Genomic DNA, 17,735 nt, shown 5'->3' with positions numbered 1-17,735 from the left:
CAACAACGTGTGGCGGCTGATGAGGAGATGATCTGACTGGAGCACGGATAATGGCGGTGACGTCACGGCGATTGGTTATCTTTGTCATCGGGGCTGGTTGTCCATCAGGTAAATTAAAAATATTCCAGCGAAGCAATTAAATTACGGCCGCAGCGTGGGCGTGGCCATAAGCCCAATGTGATGAGCAACGTCAAAATGCAAATTGTCAGAAAAACAATTTGCAAGACAAGCGAAACTCTTTTTACTTCAAGGAAACATAATTGCTTTCCAAGCTCACAGAAATTAATAATTAATAATAAAAGCAATATAAAGTAAATGCACGCAGCTGGCAAACTAAAGCGCCATCTATGTCACAGGATTGCCCACCCATAAATAGAGCTCAAATATGGGGCAGGTCGCGCACATTTTTCCCTGAAAAAGTGAAAGCGTTTAATCATACGACCCACACACATGGGAAATGCGCTATGATTAGAGCTCTATTAATAACGCGGCTATTCGGCGCCTTATCTCGTTCAGATAAATTATGATTACATGACAATTATTTATCAGCTAATTGGCTGCGCCTTAGAAAACTATGGGCATATTGAATCGCAGATAAACGAACCCCTTATAAATATGTAAGTGCTTCCAAACAGAACCCCCATTCCATTTCACCCCCCGAAAACCAACTCACTCCGCTCTCTTCGCTCGACAGCAAAGAAAACAGAAGAAGCTTGTTTGTTTGCCAATTAGTTTTAATCGAAAAGCGTTCGCTGTAGCTGCGCGAATCGGCAATCGCTTGTTTAAATGGCTTTTGCTTTTCTAATTAATGCGTTTGGCAAATATTTGCCAGTGCATGAGCTGTAATAAAAAACAGAAGCTCCAAGTGCTCAAGTTCCTGGGCTACTACACTATTCCATTCCGCACTTCCGTCGGTCGCGTCGCGCGTGTTCCCTACTATATACTATATATCCACTCGATTCGCGGGGTCGATCAAGGATAGCCAGCTACTCAATCTCTTCGGACCGCGGCGTTTCTCTTTGCCACACGTCAATTTTGAGCCAAGAACAGCCATTTGGACTACGTCATCGTACTGATTGCGTCAGCAGTTGTCGCTCTTTGGCATTATTTCTCCGCGTTTTTTTCACTCAATCACTCAGTTTTGTTTTGTTCTCCGGATTTCGCCGACATTCGACATGAGCAGCGATTCCGGTAAGCCCAATATTTGTGTCTATGGCCATTTAGCACTGCCAGCTTTCGATACTCACATTCGGCGTTAATTTACGAGTTTATGGTTAATCAATTAAATGCCACTTTTTGCCCAAGTGCCAATAAATAAATCGTGTGCAAATCCACAAGTCAAAATGTTGGGAAATTAACTCATTTATTTATATACTTGCGACTGGAAAATAAATGGTAGAATGAAATTATCAATATTTTTTTTGTTATTTTTTGTTTGATTAGCAACCCTTAGGCTTTTATCTATCATGCTTAATTAAAAATGTTACCAAATAGCTTGAGGCAATTTTATTTGTGGGAAAAAAGTATGAAAAATTATTCAGCGTACTTAATTTTAATATCATACAAATTAATTTATATGTTTAAGATATATTGGATGTAGTGGCAGGCAGTGAGGGTCCACCCTTGCAAGCCTTTCGCAGCAGCAATCCCTTCGAGGACTCGTATCAAAAGTCCTCCTGCCAGCAAGATTTCGATCGGGATCGGGATGCGAATTTGACTCCATTGCATATGCTGCGGCGGGCCAGCGAAACGGTGACCGCCAGCATTCTGGAGCCGGAAAAGGAGCACCTCCTTGGCGACAAGCCACAGGCGCCCCCTCGTGCCCATGGAACCATCGCCACCGAAGGTGAGTAATATGTTTAATTGCAACGTGTCGTCATGGGAAAACTCGAAAAATGCGGAACGAAAGTATTTGCTACGGAAATTCTTGCCTTTACCAGCTCCCGGATCAGTTTGCACACAACCCGCAGACAGGACGGCAAAATGGATGCTGAAGACAGAGACATCCAGAGGAACAGCTCCATGCCAACGCTTTGTTGGCCAGCCAAGCGAAGTGGCTCCGACAGCCAAGTGCACAATGCGTGCTCAGATATGCGCATATGCACTTCAGCACATATACACACGAGTATTCATAGTTTGTTTATGCAAAGTTTTTGTTTCGCCGGCGAGATATCCTGGCAGAATCACAGCTCTTTCTCTCAGCTGGCAGGAGCTGATTGAGGCATTTCGATTTTAAGTGAACCGCACAATCACATCTTGCACAAGACGGCGAAGGCGGGCTGGGGGACGCTGGGGCGTATACGTAATATTTCCGCATATTGACGCCAGAGTGTCTGCTATTGGCAGTGCAGTGCATCCACTGTCCCGGCTCAAACTCAAAGGCAGACATTTCCTTACATTCCTTCTGATTTCTGGAAATATGCAAGGCTGCACCATGCTGTGCTGGCCTGGCTGATGTGTGGACCACTTTCGTTAGCCGAGGTTTTTGTTTACGCTCCTCCTCTGTTTTGGCAGGTGGCCCTTGCTGGTTTTTCGCCCACAACCATAGCAGCTAGTATTTTTCAAAACTCCCGGAGCTGCAATTGTTTTGCATCTGTTCAAATACGGGTTTTCGCACTAGCCCATTGCCCAACTTTTTGGGGAGAATTGTGGAGGATTTCCCTTTGGGCCATCGCCATTGTGGCATTTTCACACGAATAATGAGCCGTTTTAGTTGCACCCAAATGCCCACAATCATACAACTAACACGGGTGGCCAGAGCCCGCGGCTCTCGGCAAAGTATGTTCCCATGAATATGCATTAACCGGGGCTCATTTCCTGCGCATTCATTTCGCATTTGCTATTCGCTTTCGCACTCGGAGTGCACCACTGATTCTGATTCTGATTCTGATTCAGATTCTGATTCCGATTCCGATGCCCGTTTCCATTTCGCGTCTGCCTCTGATTTGACTGTGGAAGTCATATTTAAATAAGTTTGCGCACCGCTGCAGGCAGCACTAATGCTCGCATGTGCAGGCACTCGTTTATATTAAATAAATTCCATTTAAATGCAGCGTTTGGGGCAATTCCTCAAGCTCAACCTTGAATGGCGCAGCCCTACCAGCCACCTGCCCCATCCACTTTTCACCTGTCGCTTCTGCTTGTGAGTGAAACGGCGACATTTCTGTTAACTAAAGCCAACATGATATACGCTTGGCACACAAACATGCACTCGTCTATTGATAAATGCAGTGCATTGCGCATTCGCCCCGTGCGCCTGTGTGTGTGTGTGTGTGCAAGTCAGTTCATTACGTATACGCAGTGTGCGACATTTATAAATGCCAGCAAGACTGTGACTCAGCATAATGATTGCCAAATGAATGGTAGAATGTTAGCCGTCACGAAAACCCTTTCGACGCCATTTCAATTGGCGCTGGTGCGTTTGGCAGCTGTTGGCCCACTTTGGAGGCTTGAATACTTTGGCTAAATCTGAAGGATCTGCAGGCACTTGCACTTGCACCACAGCTAATTACTAAAACTGCACTTAGTCGCCCCACCCCCGCTTAACCTTTGACCACCTGTCACACTTTGGCTGCTTATTTGCCGAGCTGCAACGGGGTTATTTTTCAATTTGTCTCTGGCTCTTTTATTTACCAGCACGGCGCTGAATGGCGCTTTGTGACCTCGTTTTTCTACCATTTTTATATAGCTTACCAGCCCCGAGCCAAGAAAGTGCCAGTTTCCACTGATTTGCGATGTATGAGCACTAAATTAGATGCGAATCGCTGGGGCGTGAGTTCATCTCTTGGCAGGAAGTGCGTGACAACGGAATGCAATCTTCTTCCACGCAAAGAAATTATTTTCCGAATGCGCGCTGCATGCGGAGTTGCAAGTCGGCATCAGGATTCAGGACGCGGCAAGGATGCCGGCTGGCATAGTTAAAAGGTGGTACGCTTAAGTAAACATAAATAAAATAAATGTGTGCTGAGTACGGGCAAAGTGATTTGATATATAAGTACGCCCCAGACGCAGAAAGAGTTTCAGACTTCAGACGGCAGGAACTCCGGGCTCCTTGGTGTGGAAGAGCACGGAATAAGGAGTTACAGAAGTCATCAGCGAGCGCAATTTTCCGTTTAAACATATTGAAAAAGCACCTTAACGTTCGCCTGTAAATAATGAATAGTTGAATAACTGATATAAATCACTTGGAGATACACATTCAGTAGATCCCCTTGCCAAGCAATTTATGGCACTTTTTGCTGAAATAACAATCTAAATGTTAAGTGACAGCAAAAAACTTCGCTCAACTTTCAGCAGAACTATGAATTCTCCATCCTTAGACCTAAGCGAACTTTTTCAAAGTTGTTTAGTTTTCGGGCCGACGTCGTCTGGAAAAGTGTTTGCCTCGCTTCCAATTAACACCTCAGATTCGCACTCGTACGCAATAGTCCGCACATGACAAGCGGATGACAAAAACTTTGCAGATGCAGCTGGAAGTGGAGCTCCATGGATATGGCCATTACTTTTTTCCATCAGCACATCCTGCGAAGGAGTCCTCCTGCTGCGCTCCTTGTGACCAGTGGCATAATTTGTGTGGAAACTTCTTGGGCAATTGAAAAGCGAAATGCGAAATGCGAAAGGCATCGCAGTGCCTTGGCTTAAAATAACTTTTGCATTATTTTCGTGCCTGGTCACTTGAAAGTTGCAGAAAATATGACAAGATAAAATGCCAAAAAAGTGCCCCGGGGAAAATGGGCGAATGGGATGGGTGCAGTGATAGGGGGCGTGGTCGTGGCCCCGGAAACTGCCAAAGGTAATAATCAATGGGGCGGCGGCCAAAGAAGCCTTAATGACCTGCCCAACTTGCAGTTGAAGTTGGCTCAACGGCTGCCCCTTTTTCTCGAGTGCAGCGCATGAATGTGAAATATGAAATATCACAGCAGCGGCAGGACCTCCGAAAGTGCTGCCTTACAATACCTGAACGCTATCTTCGCCGACACCTTTGCACAATTTATGCACCATTTTTTTCGCCATAGCCTGGCAGCTATGGAAAAAATAGTAAAAGTAAGTGCCGCAAAAACTTTTAAATGAGGCACATAATTCAAAAAGATGGAGCAGAAATCTTGCCTCTGTTATCATTTCATTCCTTTCCCCATTCCCCTTTCAGTTTCAGTTTTGTTGAGGCGGGGAGATATTTTAAATTAATTAGCTGAACTTAAATATTTGTTGTAGTTCAAACGCGAACTTCGCATTGAACTGGTAAATATTCAATAAGCTCGCAGCCATAATGAACTCAACCGAAATCCAACTGAACCGAGAGTTTAGCCCCTCTGAAATGGCAAATATTTGCAGGGCGTACATAAGTTTCCCATTGGTTATGGCTAATTAATTGATAAGCAAATGCTTTGGGCCAAATAAGTGTTTATGTTGCAAGGCGGGTTGGGATTAGAAATTCCCCAGCCACTGCAACTCAATGTGATGTATGTGGGAAACATGATAATCTCGATTGGTTTATCATAATTAGCACCTCCAATCCGATCCAGGGTTCCATCTAATAATCCCATATGTTCTTGTTATCACACAATCTGTTTCTCTCTCAGTTTGCTCGCTAATTTTAAGTTATTAAACAAATATTTTGCCTGGCTCGCTCGCGTGCCCACGAGAGCACCTCGAACTTCCAGATATATGTTTTTTATTAGCATAAGATAAAAAATACAAACATATTCCGTATCGAGGCTGTGTTGCTGTCCGCCTAAGAGAGCTGACATCTCAGTTGTCCGCTGCCATTGAACGCGATTAGTCGTTGTTCGGCATTATCATTGTGCGGTTCGGTTGTGAAACGCTTCGAATAAAATCGCATTTTCCACTGAATCGGAATGCGTGATGAATTTGAATATTGTTAGCTTTATGAGTGCTGTGGCTAACGCAATCTAATTTAATTATCCGCCAAACAGGTAAGCCCCTCACAACGTCGGAAAAAACCATAATTTTCCAACTCCCATCATTGTGTTTATGGCTGCAGTTCAGAATTTCTATGAGCGCGTTGAGCTTTACAGCATTTCACCGCGCACATAAATTGCTAACAACATGTTCGTTATTGTTTCAAAAACTTTGTATATTTAATGTATTCCAAAGCAGATTACTTTATTATTTAAAGCGCAACTATAATTAAAATAAAATTATTTTCAGTTTCGGTTGTTACACTGCGATGAGAATCAGTGTTTTTCCCTATTTCGATTGCCGGTATTTTGCGGTGCGTTATCGCTTTCAGACGGGGAATCCGTGCTCATCAGCTGTTTATTATATTTATTTATTCTATTTGTTTAGTCTGAGAAGCACAACAAATGATAGTAGATCGACCTTGAAACATTTAAGAGGAATCAATATCAAATCAATTCTAGCTGCCCAATAAATCCAAATAAATCGAGATATAAATCGAAATGAAGTCAAATTAAGTAAAGCACTTATTTCATTTGCGGCTGTAATAATCCTAGCTCCATTAGTCGCCACTTTACGGCACAGATCCAATATTTGTGCTGCTGCTGCATTATGACACCCAATTAGCATTGGCAATCAATTTGGGCGTGTGTGTCAAAGAGTCGCATGACGCACTGAATCACAAGCGACACGTGATCGATGGACCAATACGCAAATATAGTATATAATAGTATGGCATATAGAATCTAAGCACTGAAGCATCGAGAGTTCGCACCGGCGAGAATTGGCGCTAAATATTTGCGCACAATTAACACGTAGCCATTCGAGTGGTGGCAAATGTCAAGCAGATTGTCTTTTCACATCAAATACAAACAGGGATAAAAAGGGCAAAGAATCTGGCATCTGGAATCAAATCAAATCAACTGCTGATTGCACAGCCTATGTGGCAGCAACACACAGACAGTGTGAACTCTGCATAATAATTGAGATGTGAAGTGGATTGTAAATTCTCGTTATTAGAACGGCGCTTCAAATGCAAATATCAGTCTACACTCCAATTAGCCCGCTGTGGCGGAGGCGTCAATTGCTCGGAAAGCACTCGCAGCTAGCCGGCATTAAGTGCGCTAATTATAAATGGAAATATTTATGTATTTCCTACCACCAGCTAGCGCCTTTTCCGCCTTTCGCAACCTGTGAAATTGTCTCGGCAACAATGAAGCCAATTATGGAGGCACCTGTCTACTGTCGTCTGGCTGGCTTGGTTCGTCCTCATCCTGCAGCCCGCGTCCTTGTGCTCGTCCTGGGCCAGGTGAAGACAGCTTCCTGCCGGCAGCGGTGCTCTCCTGACCCCCAGCCCTCGTCTTGTTCGCCGACGTGCCTCCTCGGCGGCACAATCAACGGTTGTCAATCTTTGTTGCAATCTTCATTTCGCCATCGCCTCGAGTGGTGGGAGTGGCTTGTGTGTCGGCTGCACTTTGCAATTTAAACGATCCGACTGCTGTTGGGCTTTCGTTATGCATGAGCAGCGGGAATGAATGCCAAATGGGCTAAATGCACCAGTTTGGCGCTTATAAGCCGGTCGATATTGAAGAAAGGCATTCAATGTGCATAGAAGCAAATGTATAGTAAGGATTTATAAAATAAGTAGGTTGAAATATATATTGTTTCTTGCTTTAAATAACCAGCATAACTGTAGTAAGCTTTAAAATTTTTCCAAACTGCAATACGTACCCCTTAAAACTTAACGAACTCCCAAACGATTACCCCCAAGTGAAAGACACATCTATTAAGGCGTTTAAATCTGTTTGCCACTTACAGCAAAGCGCAGCAGACAGCAGCCAAATCAGTGGCAGCTGCAGCAGCAACGACAGCAGTCAAGCAACAACAACACCAAAAGGGCACTGGCGCCAGGTGACAACATGACACAAGGAGCAGCGCCGCAGGACTCACAGGGCGACATCCTGCCCACCCGCCCGCTGCATACCAAATTAGACATACAGAAAATCCCAGAGGATGAGGCGGGCGCTGACGCCACACAAAACGCTGCAACAATAATTTTAACGCCGACATCATTAAATTTAACAAATACAACAGCACAAAACTCCAACTACGGCCCAGGATCCGTCTCCGGCTACCCGGCTACAACTCCGGCTACAACTCCGAACGCAACTCCGGGCGGAGTCCGTGGCGACGAGTACAAAGGGCCCAAATGGTAAGTGAAAAGCTCATGTGGCCAGCACTCCGGGTTGGAGGAGGTTGGGGCTGCCATTGTGCGGATTTGCGCTTAACCCTTTGAATGCACTTCCGGCGGGACAGCAGCGCCGCCATTCACACTTGCATTGCACGCGTTTTTCGCATATCCGTTGGCTGGCTGCCTTTCTTTACTTCTCGTATTTTGTATTTTGTATTTCTTTTGTGTGCCAACAATGTCTCCGTGGAAGTTGCCGCTGCACTAGGCAGCGGCGCGTGCTTCCGCTGGTCTTAAAAGGGGAAGGGTAGCGGGATTTGGGGGTCCTGTTTGTATCCTGTTAGCAGGCATATCTCATTCTCATATCCAACGACGTCTAGTCGCAGGCTAGCCCGATTTCTTGTTCCCTTTTTGGCTGCGACACTTAGTTTAATAGCTGGCGAAATGCCTTGTTGGCTGCAGGCGTTTATTCTTCATGTTCACAACAACGGGGCGTATGAGTTACAGTGTTACGTATCCGACCCGTGGGTGCGTTTCCATTGTGGCGCCGCAGCAGTCGGCGGATCCCTGCTCCTGTTTCACTCTACTTGGATATCTTTAGTAGCAGGGCGAAGAAACTGTAGGCATTGTTGATGGTCTGCCAAAGGTTGGGCGCGAGACAACAGAAATATATTAAGAAAATTAAGATGGGGATGTTTCTATATATAAATTTAAATTTATCTGATATCTTACTTAAACTTTTGCGTAAATCTTACCTTCACAAAGATGGGCAGTCCTATTTCAAAGAACACCCCAGCTCGCACTTTAACCGGTCGCTTGAGGAACTCCATGTAGCAGGTGAGCAGCTTGCGAGTGCCCACGGAGTACTCCAGCCAATTGGTAGCGAAGACACTATTTGTGAGTGCATTGGCGTGAAAGGTCAACTCATTGCCGTAGTAGCAGGGCAGGAAAATCTGGACGATCATGACGGCCACGAATTGCACGGTGGTCACGAAGAGTCCAGGACGCTGCTTGAAGCCCATGTGCACCAGTCGATAGGCACTGAAGCAGATGATGAAGGCACTGAAGACCACTTGGGATAGGACATAAGGTGAAACTAACACTTCGCATTCCCTCGTCAATCGGCGGACTTTTGAGTGCAGTTGGAAAATGCGGCGCAACTCCGGCCTGGCTTTCTCCTCGGCTGCATTTTTCAAGGCCTCCAGTCGCATTCCCAGCAGCCTGAAAAGCGAGGCGATGTGGAACATGAAATAGCAGCCTAATGTGTCCAGCAGGATGTTCGATAGACAGCACAGGGTCATGGCCACCACATTATAGCCCCAGGCGTAGAAGTAACGCTCCCTGGTGCGCCACTCGAATGGCACGTAGTAGCCAAAGGGCAGCTCGTAATCCTCCTGGAAAAACACGCTTATATAACCCATTGCAGCCACGAAAAGGCTGCCTCCGATGTACCAGTAAAATATTCTCTTAAAATCCCTCTGATTCTGCTGCCAGAATTTGATTTCCTCCGAATTGCGCAGATTAAATGCGGGATCGTGTTGCAATTCGTGGATTAGATTCGCAGCTTCATGGCGTCGATACCAAATATTCAGGAGTTTAGTGACCAATGCCAGCTCGGTGATGGACATGTACAGAACTTGACCAGCTTCCTCAAAATCCGACGAGGTAATAGCTTCATACCACATGAGGGCAATATACGTAAAGGTCAGTGGCAGGTGCAGCACAAAAGGATATATTCGTTTTAGCCAGTTTAATACTCCATCTTCCCCCTCGTTCTCCCATTTAAGATGTCCTATCCAACGTTGGATTGCTAAAAGTGTTTGGATGGCACTTAGGCGATTTGTAGACTCCATTTTCAGCAGCTTAGTTTTAATTTGCTAAATGAAAGGTTCGGAATATTTTTAGGGCTTTTATAACCCTTGAGTTTTAATAGCCTTAATGGGCGGCCTTGTGGAATTTTTTTTGATTCAAGGTGAACTAGGGTGGTATCATTTTACTTAGTCCAGCTTGAACTTACTTTATACATCCTAGTTCACTCCTAGTTCCTTAAAATTACTACTGACATCCTATAAAACAATATATATTCATTTGTGATTATATTAGATTTTAAGGAACCGGTTCATTTTGTGAGCTCAGTTCTCAATACGTTCCGTCCCTGATTTGCTTAGGTAACCAGTCAAAATATTTATACAACTAATGAGCAGGGCAATTACAATAATTAGCTTGTCGACATTACCATACGTTAATTGTTGGCCGATACTAAGTGGGTAAGACACGCAATTGGCAGCAGGATTCTTAGGGGAAGAACTCATCATTCAAAAACCCTTTTCATTACCAAATTCGACGATTTCTCATCAGTGCAATGAAGCCTTTGCAGCGGTGAACATGTTTACATATGAATCATTCTTGGAATATGTTCCATATTTTTCAAAACTCTTGAATTTTAATACATTTGAAGGTAAGGCTTTTTATATGACTTCCATTATGTATCATAATCTAAAAAACTTTGATGGTACTTGTGATTTAGTATCCCTCATAACATGGTATATGCTTTGAATAATGGTGTCGCATTCTTAAATATCAGAAAACTGCTTTTATTATTTCAGATTTATTCAGCTATATTTAATAAAAGTTTGACGTGTTAATTTGATACATTCAGTAATAAAGCCAAGAAACTGTAGGCGTTGTTGATGGTCTTAACAAAAATGGGCAATCCCACGGCGAAGAAGTTGCCAGCCCGGATGGTCACCGGTTTCTTCAGGTGCTCCATGTAGGCATTGAGTAACTTCCGAATCGGTGGCCTACATTCCAGCCAATTGGTGTGGTATACCTCGTTGGTCAGCTGGTTGGCATACACGGTTATCTCGTTTCCATAGTAGCAGGGCAAGTAAATCTGCAGGATCATCACACTGACAAACTGCAGCATGGATATAAACTGGCCGGGATTATCGCGAATCCCCAAATGCTGCAAGCGGTATCCACTAAAGCAGATGATCAGGGCACTCAAAATGATCTGAGATAGGATATATGGAGATACAATTCTCTGGCAGGTCAGGGTTAATCTGCAAAATATAATGATATATGAGCAAGAGAAAGAATGTAATTGTGAGAGATACTAAACCTTCTAATCCTCTGATGCATGATGAAGATGGCACGCAACTGCTGGCCAAAAATGGTATCATCCTGCATATTCTTCAGTTCCCTCAATCGCAGACCAAGCAGTCGGTACAAAAGAGAGATATGGAACAGGAAATAGCAACCCAGGGTATCCAGGGTAATGTTTGAGATGCAGGTCAGCGTCATGCCCGCCATATCGTAACCATAGGCGAACCAGTACCTTCTCTCATTCCGCCATTCGAAGGGCACGTAGTAGGCGAAGGGCAGTTCGTAGTCCTCCAGGAAAAGTACTCCAGTGCAGCCACTATACACCACGCCCAAGCTAATCAGGATGTAGATGTAGAAGAACCACTTGAAGAATCGTTGCTCCCGGCGCCAAAAGTCCACCTCCTCCTGGTTGTGGAGTTGGTAGTCCGGAGCGTGCTGGAGCTCGTACATTAGCCGCCAGGCGTCGGTGCGATAGTGCCAAATGCTCAGGATTTTCACCACCAAAGCCATCTCGGTGATGGACATGTACAGAACCTGGCCAGCCTGCTCCAGATTGCTCGAGATGAAGGCCTCCAGCCACATGAGTCCGATAAAGGTAAAGGTTATGGGCAGGTGCAGCAAGAAGCGATAGTTGCGCTTTACAAAACCAGTGAAAGTCCACTCCTGTTCCGATTTCAGTGACCAGGGCCTGAGGCCAAATAGTTGCATGACCCGAAGAATCAGGCGCATGGATTCAATGCGATCCTTGTGTTTATCCATTGGGCTTAGTCCTGACTCTACTTTCCCTGGGCTGCCCGCTTTTATAGCTCTAAGTGGGCTCGATAATTAGCGGCAATTATGTGTATATAGTTGGAGAAAGGAACACATGATACTATTTTGAAGGGAAGAACTACCTCAGTACACTCGAAACCTTTCTGGCCGTTGGTTTAACTCTTTTCTTGAACTCCCTGCAGGTGGCTATATATCCGTTCCCATTGGGTGAACACTTCCGAGCTGGTGGCCCTGCTGGCCATTTTCCTGGGCCTTTGGGCCATGGGCTGGGTTCTGCTGCCGGAGTACTCCCAACCACCGACCGTCATCATGCGCATTGCATTCCTCTTTGTGGGCGCCCAGATCTCCGGCATCCTGGTCACCTTTGTCCACCTGCCCGACATGCTGGGCATGCTGTTCTTTGGCGTACTGTATGCCAACCTGGGCCTGGCCAATTTCGAGGGCTATCAGAAGTTTGAGCTGTTTCTCAGGTAAGATTTCATTTAAATCCGTGTTACATTTAATGTGGGTTTGTTTCCCCCTCCAAAGGGAAATGGCCCTGATCAACATCATGCTGCTGGCTGGCCTCGGGCTGGATGGAGATGCCTTCAAGCGGTTGTGGTTCATGATACTCCGGTTGACCCTGCTGCCCACAATTGTGGAGGTGGCAGCCATTGCCGGACTGGCCAACCTTACACTCTCCATGCCCTGGCTGTGGGGCATTGCCTTGGGGTAAGTTAATGAGCTAATGGAATACTCGGATTATCGAATGCCATAATGGGTACTGATTACTTGGGGTTATGTTGCAGCCTGGTCATCACCGCCGTATCACCGAATGTGGTCGTCACCGTGATGCTGAAGCTGAAGGAGGATCGACTCGGCCTGAACAGCGGCATCCACACGCTCATCTACGCCATGACCACATGCAACGATGTGGTAGCCATCTTCATGTTTGGCGTGATAATCAGCGTAATATTCTCAACGAGTGCGTGCCACCCGTCGTGACCGGGAATCGGAATCACAATCCCAGCCAGAGTTAAATAAACCCCCACTTCGCTTCCACTTCCATTTCCAGCCTCGCTCACCCAGCAAGTGCTGCAGGGTCCCATTGGCATCGGGATTGGACTCGTTTTCGGCTATCTCTACGGCTCGATGCTCCAGTACTTGCCGTCCCGGAACGCGGTAAGCTGCCAGACAAAGGCGCGGACCTAGACGCAGTTCGTCCTTCGCGTCCTGCTCTCCTTCCTGCTGCTACATCTCGTCCTCGAGCGGGCTGCACTTAAAATGCACATTCAGTGAACACTTAGACACTCAATCAGCGCATTTAATGATGCAAAACGCGCGCCAGTCTCTAGAGGCGCGGAGCTGGGTGGGGAATGTGGGGGCTGTGCCATATGTACGTGGGGCTGCAGACGACTGCACTGGGGCAAATGGCTGTTGCAAGCTGAGAAGTGACTTCACAAGGCGAATTTCGCATGAACTAGTTTATAGATAGGAAAATATGGCATGGGCATAAAGTATTAGTACACTTATTTTTATACCAATTTCTAGCAGTAACTATTTATCATTCCCATTAGAATCAATCAGATTACCTACTCTAGCAGACTATGGAATTTTCCAAAAGCTTCAGAGTTATCACCTACTTAGACCCCTCTTTTTCGCACAGTGTTAGCTTCCGCTCAGTGCCCCCCACCCCCCCTTCGCGGTTGTTTGTGTGGGTGCATTTTGCATAAAAAGACACTTACATGCATAGCGGCAACGACAACGACAACGGCGAAGCTGGCGACATTTGCGACGACAGTTACTGCCAGCATCTATGTGAAGTTATGCCGGGGACATCGAGGCAGCCGCAGCCAGAGCCACAAAACTCATTGCCGCAACTTACACCGCTAATGGCGCGCATAATCAAACGCCATGGGTGGTGCATGCTGCACTGCATGCGCTGCAACCAACCACCCACCCAAGCCATCAAACCCACCCAAGCCCTCCATCTGTGCAACCTCCCCGTATACACACACTCCCGTCGAGTTCTCATAACTTTTGTTTTCTGCAAGTCGCGCTCGCCTTTGCCATCGTCAAGTGGCATCCACATCCGCATCCACGCAGTGCTGCAGTTTGTACAAAAATTTCACGCTGAGCGCCGTTGAAGTTGCATCCTTGCATATTTTACACACCCACTCACCTCGTACCGCCCATCAAGCGCACTCACACCGTGTACATATATACACAGTATATATGTATATACATCCGCGGGCTATTCACTGTCATCTCCCAAAGGGGTAAAAATGGGGCGGTGGGTGGCTGTCATCAGGCCTCGGTTTTTGGTCTCAGCATCTTTTCGCATGTCATTGCTACCGCCTTTATTTTATTATTATTACGCAGTGCTCTGTAATTTTGCATTCAACGTCACCTTTTGCCACTTACTTTTTTTGCCAAAGCCAGTTGACAGTATTTTTCAATAAGATATTCGCGAAAAAGTTTGTAATTCAACGAGGTGGCGGCAACTCAAGTTGGAAAATTAAATGTGCCGGCATGAAAGAAAACTTGAGTTTTCCACCTTATAATAAAGACTGGTAACCTAACGATGTGCTGGCAAAGTCAATTTCATGTCATTTTACTAGAACGAGCAGCTTAAAGTTGAATACAAATAGCTCGACAAGGGCGAGGGTGTAAATTGAATTGCAGCAATTTGCGGCATAGTTGGAAAATCACCGGGTAAATTAAAAAAAAGATTCCAATCACTCTCAGCACCAGTCAGGCAAACTGACAACTTGACACTGCAGATATTACAAAATATCAAAAACTGCCGGCTGAGAAAACATTGTTGCAGGCGAGATTTATCAGATCTAAACCCTTGTAGAAGTCATTTTAGTGCAATTTTAGAGCCCGGAAAAACCCGGTATATATGCAAACGAAAACAAGGCGAGAGGACACAGGACACTATCCTTTTTTCCTCGCTGCAGCACACGTTGCGTATACGCAGCTGACCGCACACGCAAAACACAAACAATGCCGGCGAAGTCCGGGGGTTGGGGGTATAAAAAAGCAGTTTCCATCAGAGTTTTGTAAAGTGATTTCGCCATTTTTTTCCCACTCAGCCCGCCTAACTTACCTACCTGTTTTGCCATTCACTCCCTTCATATCTGTCCTTGTTTCCGCACATCCCACATCCTTGCAGACGTACGCAAATGGCCTCCGCTTCGTCCTCACCATCTTGGGCGGAACCATCTCCGTGATGGGCAGCCGCGTCATCGGTTATACGTCGGCCGGAGCCCTGGGTTGTGTAACGACCGCCTTTATTGCGAGGATTGGCTGGCGTCGGGAGGAGGCCAGGCTGACGGCCCAGCAGCTGCAGGCCCAGCAAATTGTGAGTATCCTTTGCACTGGGAATTATTTGTGGGCCTTCTGGGACGCCAATGGTATCATAACAAATGATGCTGACTTAATGCAGACTAATATAAAATTGATTAAGGGTTTTCATACAATTTCTCCAAGTTAATTCTAGAACTCACTCATAATTTCTTTCTCTGTCCAGAATCGAAACCAAGTCCAGTCGGCTAACCCTATGAGCTGAAGACTTTGACTTTGCGTTTCTGAGTGCTTTTTGGGGTATTGGAGCTACAGTCGATCTTTTGCGCTTTCCTTGCTTTCGGGTCAAGAAAAATGTTCCCTGGCAATAGTGCCATTTTTTATGTCTGTGCCGCTGCAGCTGTAAAAAGCGCCTGTATGTGCGGGATTTCTGCTAGGTCATTTGTGACATCACGTCCTTGTCCCATGTCAGAGTTGACTGCCGGCTCTCGATTTGTTTCGAGCATGTGTTTTTTGTCCTTGTTTTTAACGTGCTCCTTTCATTTACCTTTGCCTTAAACTTTTAACCCAGTTGCTGTCCAGGGAGGTCCTTCTGCACTCCGCACTTGCACTTGAGTCTTGAGTTCCAAAAAAAGCGCCTGGTAAGCCGATTGGCTTGCTTTTCCGGGAAGTCGGGATGCACGTCTTTTAACTGGGAAACATGATGAATCGGGCCACGATCTAATGACAACCTATTGATTCCCCTTGCAGGCGAGTGTGCCCAAGCGACTGGACCTCATGTGGAAGTTCCTCAAGCCCGTCTCGTTTGCGCTCATTGGCAAGGAAATTAATTTCAACGTGCTGCAGGGCCATGTAATCGGTTATGGCGCATTGTTGGTGCTCGTCGGAAGTTTGGTAATTAAAATGGTCGCCGGAGGCGTGGCCGGTGGTGCAACAAATGCTCGCCCCGGCCACTTATTTAATTTCTTTCTTTCTGGCCCTCCGACCAGTTGGTGCGGGGCATGCTGCACGGTCCCCGCGGTGCTGGACTCCCCCAGCCATTCATCCATTCTGGTCGGAACGGAGACCAAGTGGAGATTCCGGTTGGGTGTGGTGGGTGAACCGAAATGAAAATGTTCCGGCACCGCAATGCAAATGTTACCTGCAAGCACACAGAAAAAGCAAAAAAAAAAAAAGAAAACGCTGGGAAAAAACCATCTAGAGATGACCACTTTCTTGTTCTTGTTTTCAGTTTCGCCTGGCTTTTGCATATTTATCCACATATGGCGGAAATCTGTCGAGAAAGGAACGTGCCTACATTACAATTTCCGGTTTTCCCAAAGCAACTGTCCAAGTAAGTTTCCCGTTCCGCGTGTCATGTTGCTGCGGTTCCCATTCCCCATTCCCAATCCGAGTCCCCTTTCCCCCTCCCAGTTCGTTTCCATTTTCCATTTCCCATCCGTTGTCTCCCGGCCTGGTGGCGCTTTTTATTTCATTGCCGGCCATTTCACTCGCTTGCCACGAGCAGACTGACCATCGTCCTGGTTGTCCTGCTTGTCCTGGCTGCTCTGGTTGCCCTGGCCTGGTGTTTTCCCCATGCTTAAGTTATACACGTATTTGCAGGTCATGTTCTCTTGGCCAGGGACACAGTCAGAGTCAGAGTCATCGCAGGACCTGCTCCTGCTCCTGCGGCTGCAGTTGGCATGCCAGCCTTTTGTTTGCAGTTTAACCGCAAGCGGACATTTTGTTTATGTCGCCTGAGCAGGCGAGTGTGCGTCTGTGGCTTACAGAAATTTAAATGTTACGCTGGCTTACTTACTTCCCCCAAAAAATCCAGAGGAAGACAGCCAAAAAACCAGGACGGCGGTCACATGTGTGCGTCCGTCTAACTTTGCCCTAATATGCGGTGCATATTTCACTGTCCACCTTTTTCGTACTGATTTAATTAAAATTGCACAGCAAACTGCATTTAATGTGGTCCCGCTGCAAATCACATATCACTCATACGCAGCGGTGGCCGCTGCTTAATATGAGCCCCAGCTAACCCCCTCTCTCTCTCTGTCTCTCTTTCCCCTTAGGCCGCCTTGGGTCCAGTGGCTTTGGACATGGCACGTGCTGCCAGCGTGGCCAGTCCGGAACAGCTTGCTCTGGCCGGGAATGTGCTCATCATCTCGGTGCTGGCGATTATATTCACCGCCCCGCTGGGCGCCATTCTCATGCTGCGGCTGGCGCCATATTGGCTCAAACATGGAGATGCAGTGGAGGCGGTCGACTCCCCAACCACGCCCATCGCCCCCACGCTGGGCAGCACCAATTCCTCGAAGGGGACATAGCTTCGGGTTGATCTGGAGCCGAAACTTTTAATCCATGCCGTACTTATGTAGCCATTTCAGTTGTACTTATACTTACGTGTACTTAGGTATTACGCTGTTCAAATAAAAGTAAATGCGAAAAGTTAGCAACATATTTTGCTCGAAGGTTTCAATTT

At 46.3% G+C, this 17,735-nt stretch overlaps 3 protein-coding genes across 4 annotated transcripts; 1 reads left to right on the top strand and 2 right to left on the bottom strand.

The window, feature by feature from the left end:
- Positions 1–836: 836 nt before the first annotated feature.
- Positions 837–17,713, top strand: LOC117144746 (sodium/hydrogen exchanger 9B2). 2 transcript variants are annotated; one of them, XM_033310100.1, is made up of 11 exons: positions 837–1,191; positions 1,586–1,846; positions 7,735–8,128; positions 12,163–12,450; positions 12,509–12,691; positions 12,769–12,944; positions 13,035–13,141; positions 15,138–15,326; positions 16,019–16,162; positions 16,500–16,601; positions 17,326–17,713. In XM_033310100.1, the coding sequence occupies exons 1-11, from the start codon at positions 1,176–1,178 to the stop codon at positions 17,578–17,580; spliced, it is 2,115 nt and encodes a 704-aa protein (XP_033165991.1). In that variant the 5' UTR covers positions 837–1,175; the 3' UTR covers positions 17,581–17,713. The 2 variants fall into 2 exon arrangements, with proteins under 2 accessions (XP_033165991.1, XP_033165992.1); XM_033310101.1 differs by lacking the exons at positions 837–1,191; positions 1,586–1,846 and adding an exon at positions 5,777–5,933.
- On the bottom strand, positions 8,583–10,121 carry LOC117144748 (odorant receptor 94b). Its single transcript, XM_033310103.1, has 2 exons — positions 8,860–10,121; positions 8,583–8,741 (listed from the first exon to the last, which is right to left on the bottom strand). Exons 1-2 carry the CDS (start codon positions 9,955–9,957, stop codon positions 8,688–8,690), a joined length of 1,152 nt encoding a protein of 383 aa, XP_033165994.1. The 5' UTR covers positions 9,958–10,121; the 3' UTR covers positions 8,583–8,687.
- On the bottom strand, positions 10,712–12,293 carry LOC117144747 (odorant receptor 94a). The gene is made up of 2 exons (XM_033310102.1): positions 11,226–12,293; positions 10,712–11,166 (listed from the first exon to the last, which is right to left on the bottom strand). The coding sequence occupies exons 1-2, from the start codon at positions 11,966–11,968 to the stop codon at positions 10,746–10,748; spliced, it is 1,164 nt and encodes a 387-aa protein (XP_033165993.1). The 5' UTR covers positions 11,969–12,293; the 3' UTR covers positions 10,712–10,745.
- Positions 17,714–17,735: the final 22 nt, after the last annotated feature.

Source organism: Drosophila mauritiana, chromosome 3R, assembly GCF_004382145.1.
Source record: "Drosophila mauritiana strain mau12 chromosome 3R, ASM438214v1, whole genome shotgun sequence".
NCBI classification, from domain to species: Eukaryota; Metazoa; Arthropoda; class Insecta; order Diptera; family Drosophilidae; genus Drosophila; species Drosophila mauritiana.
This window is presented reverse-complemented; position numbering and strand designations above follow the sequence as displayed.

Excerpts from the sequence above, each read along its gene's own strand:
- LOC117144746 (XM_033310100.1), top strand. Across the intron at positions 12,692-12,768 it reads CTGTGGGGCATTGCCTTGGG|CCTGGTCATCACCGCCGTAT; the intron begins GTAAGTTAATGA and ends GTTATGTTGCAG. Across the intron at positions 13,142-15,137 it reads ACTTGCCGTCCCGGAACGCG|ACGTACGCAAATGGCCTCCG; the intron begins GTAAGCTGCCAG and ends ACATCCTTGCAG.
- LOC117144748 (XM_033310103.1), bottom strand. The coding sequence starts at position 9,957 with ATGGAGTCTACAAATCGCCTAAGTGCCATCCAAACACTTTTAGCAATC. Across the intron at positions 8,742-8,859 it reads GACTGCCCATCTTTGTGAAG|ACCATCAACAATGCCTACAG; the intron begins GTAAGATTTACG and ends AACCTTTGGCAG.
- LOC117144747 (XM_033310102.1), bottom strand. The coding sequence starts at position 11,968 with ATGGATAAACACAAGGATCGCATTGAATCCATGCGCCTGATTCTTCGG. Across the intron at positions 11,167-11,225 it reads ATGCATCAGAGGATTAGAAG|ATTAACCCTGACCTGCCAGA; the intron begins GTTTAGTATCTC and ends TATATTTTGCAG.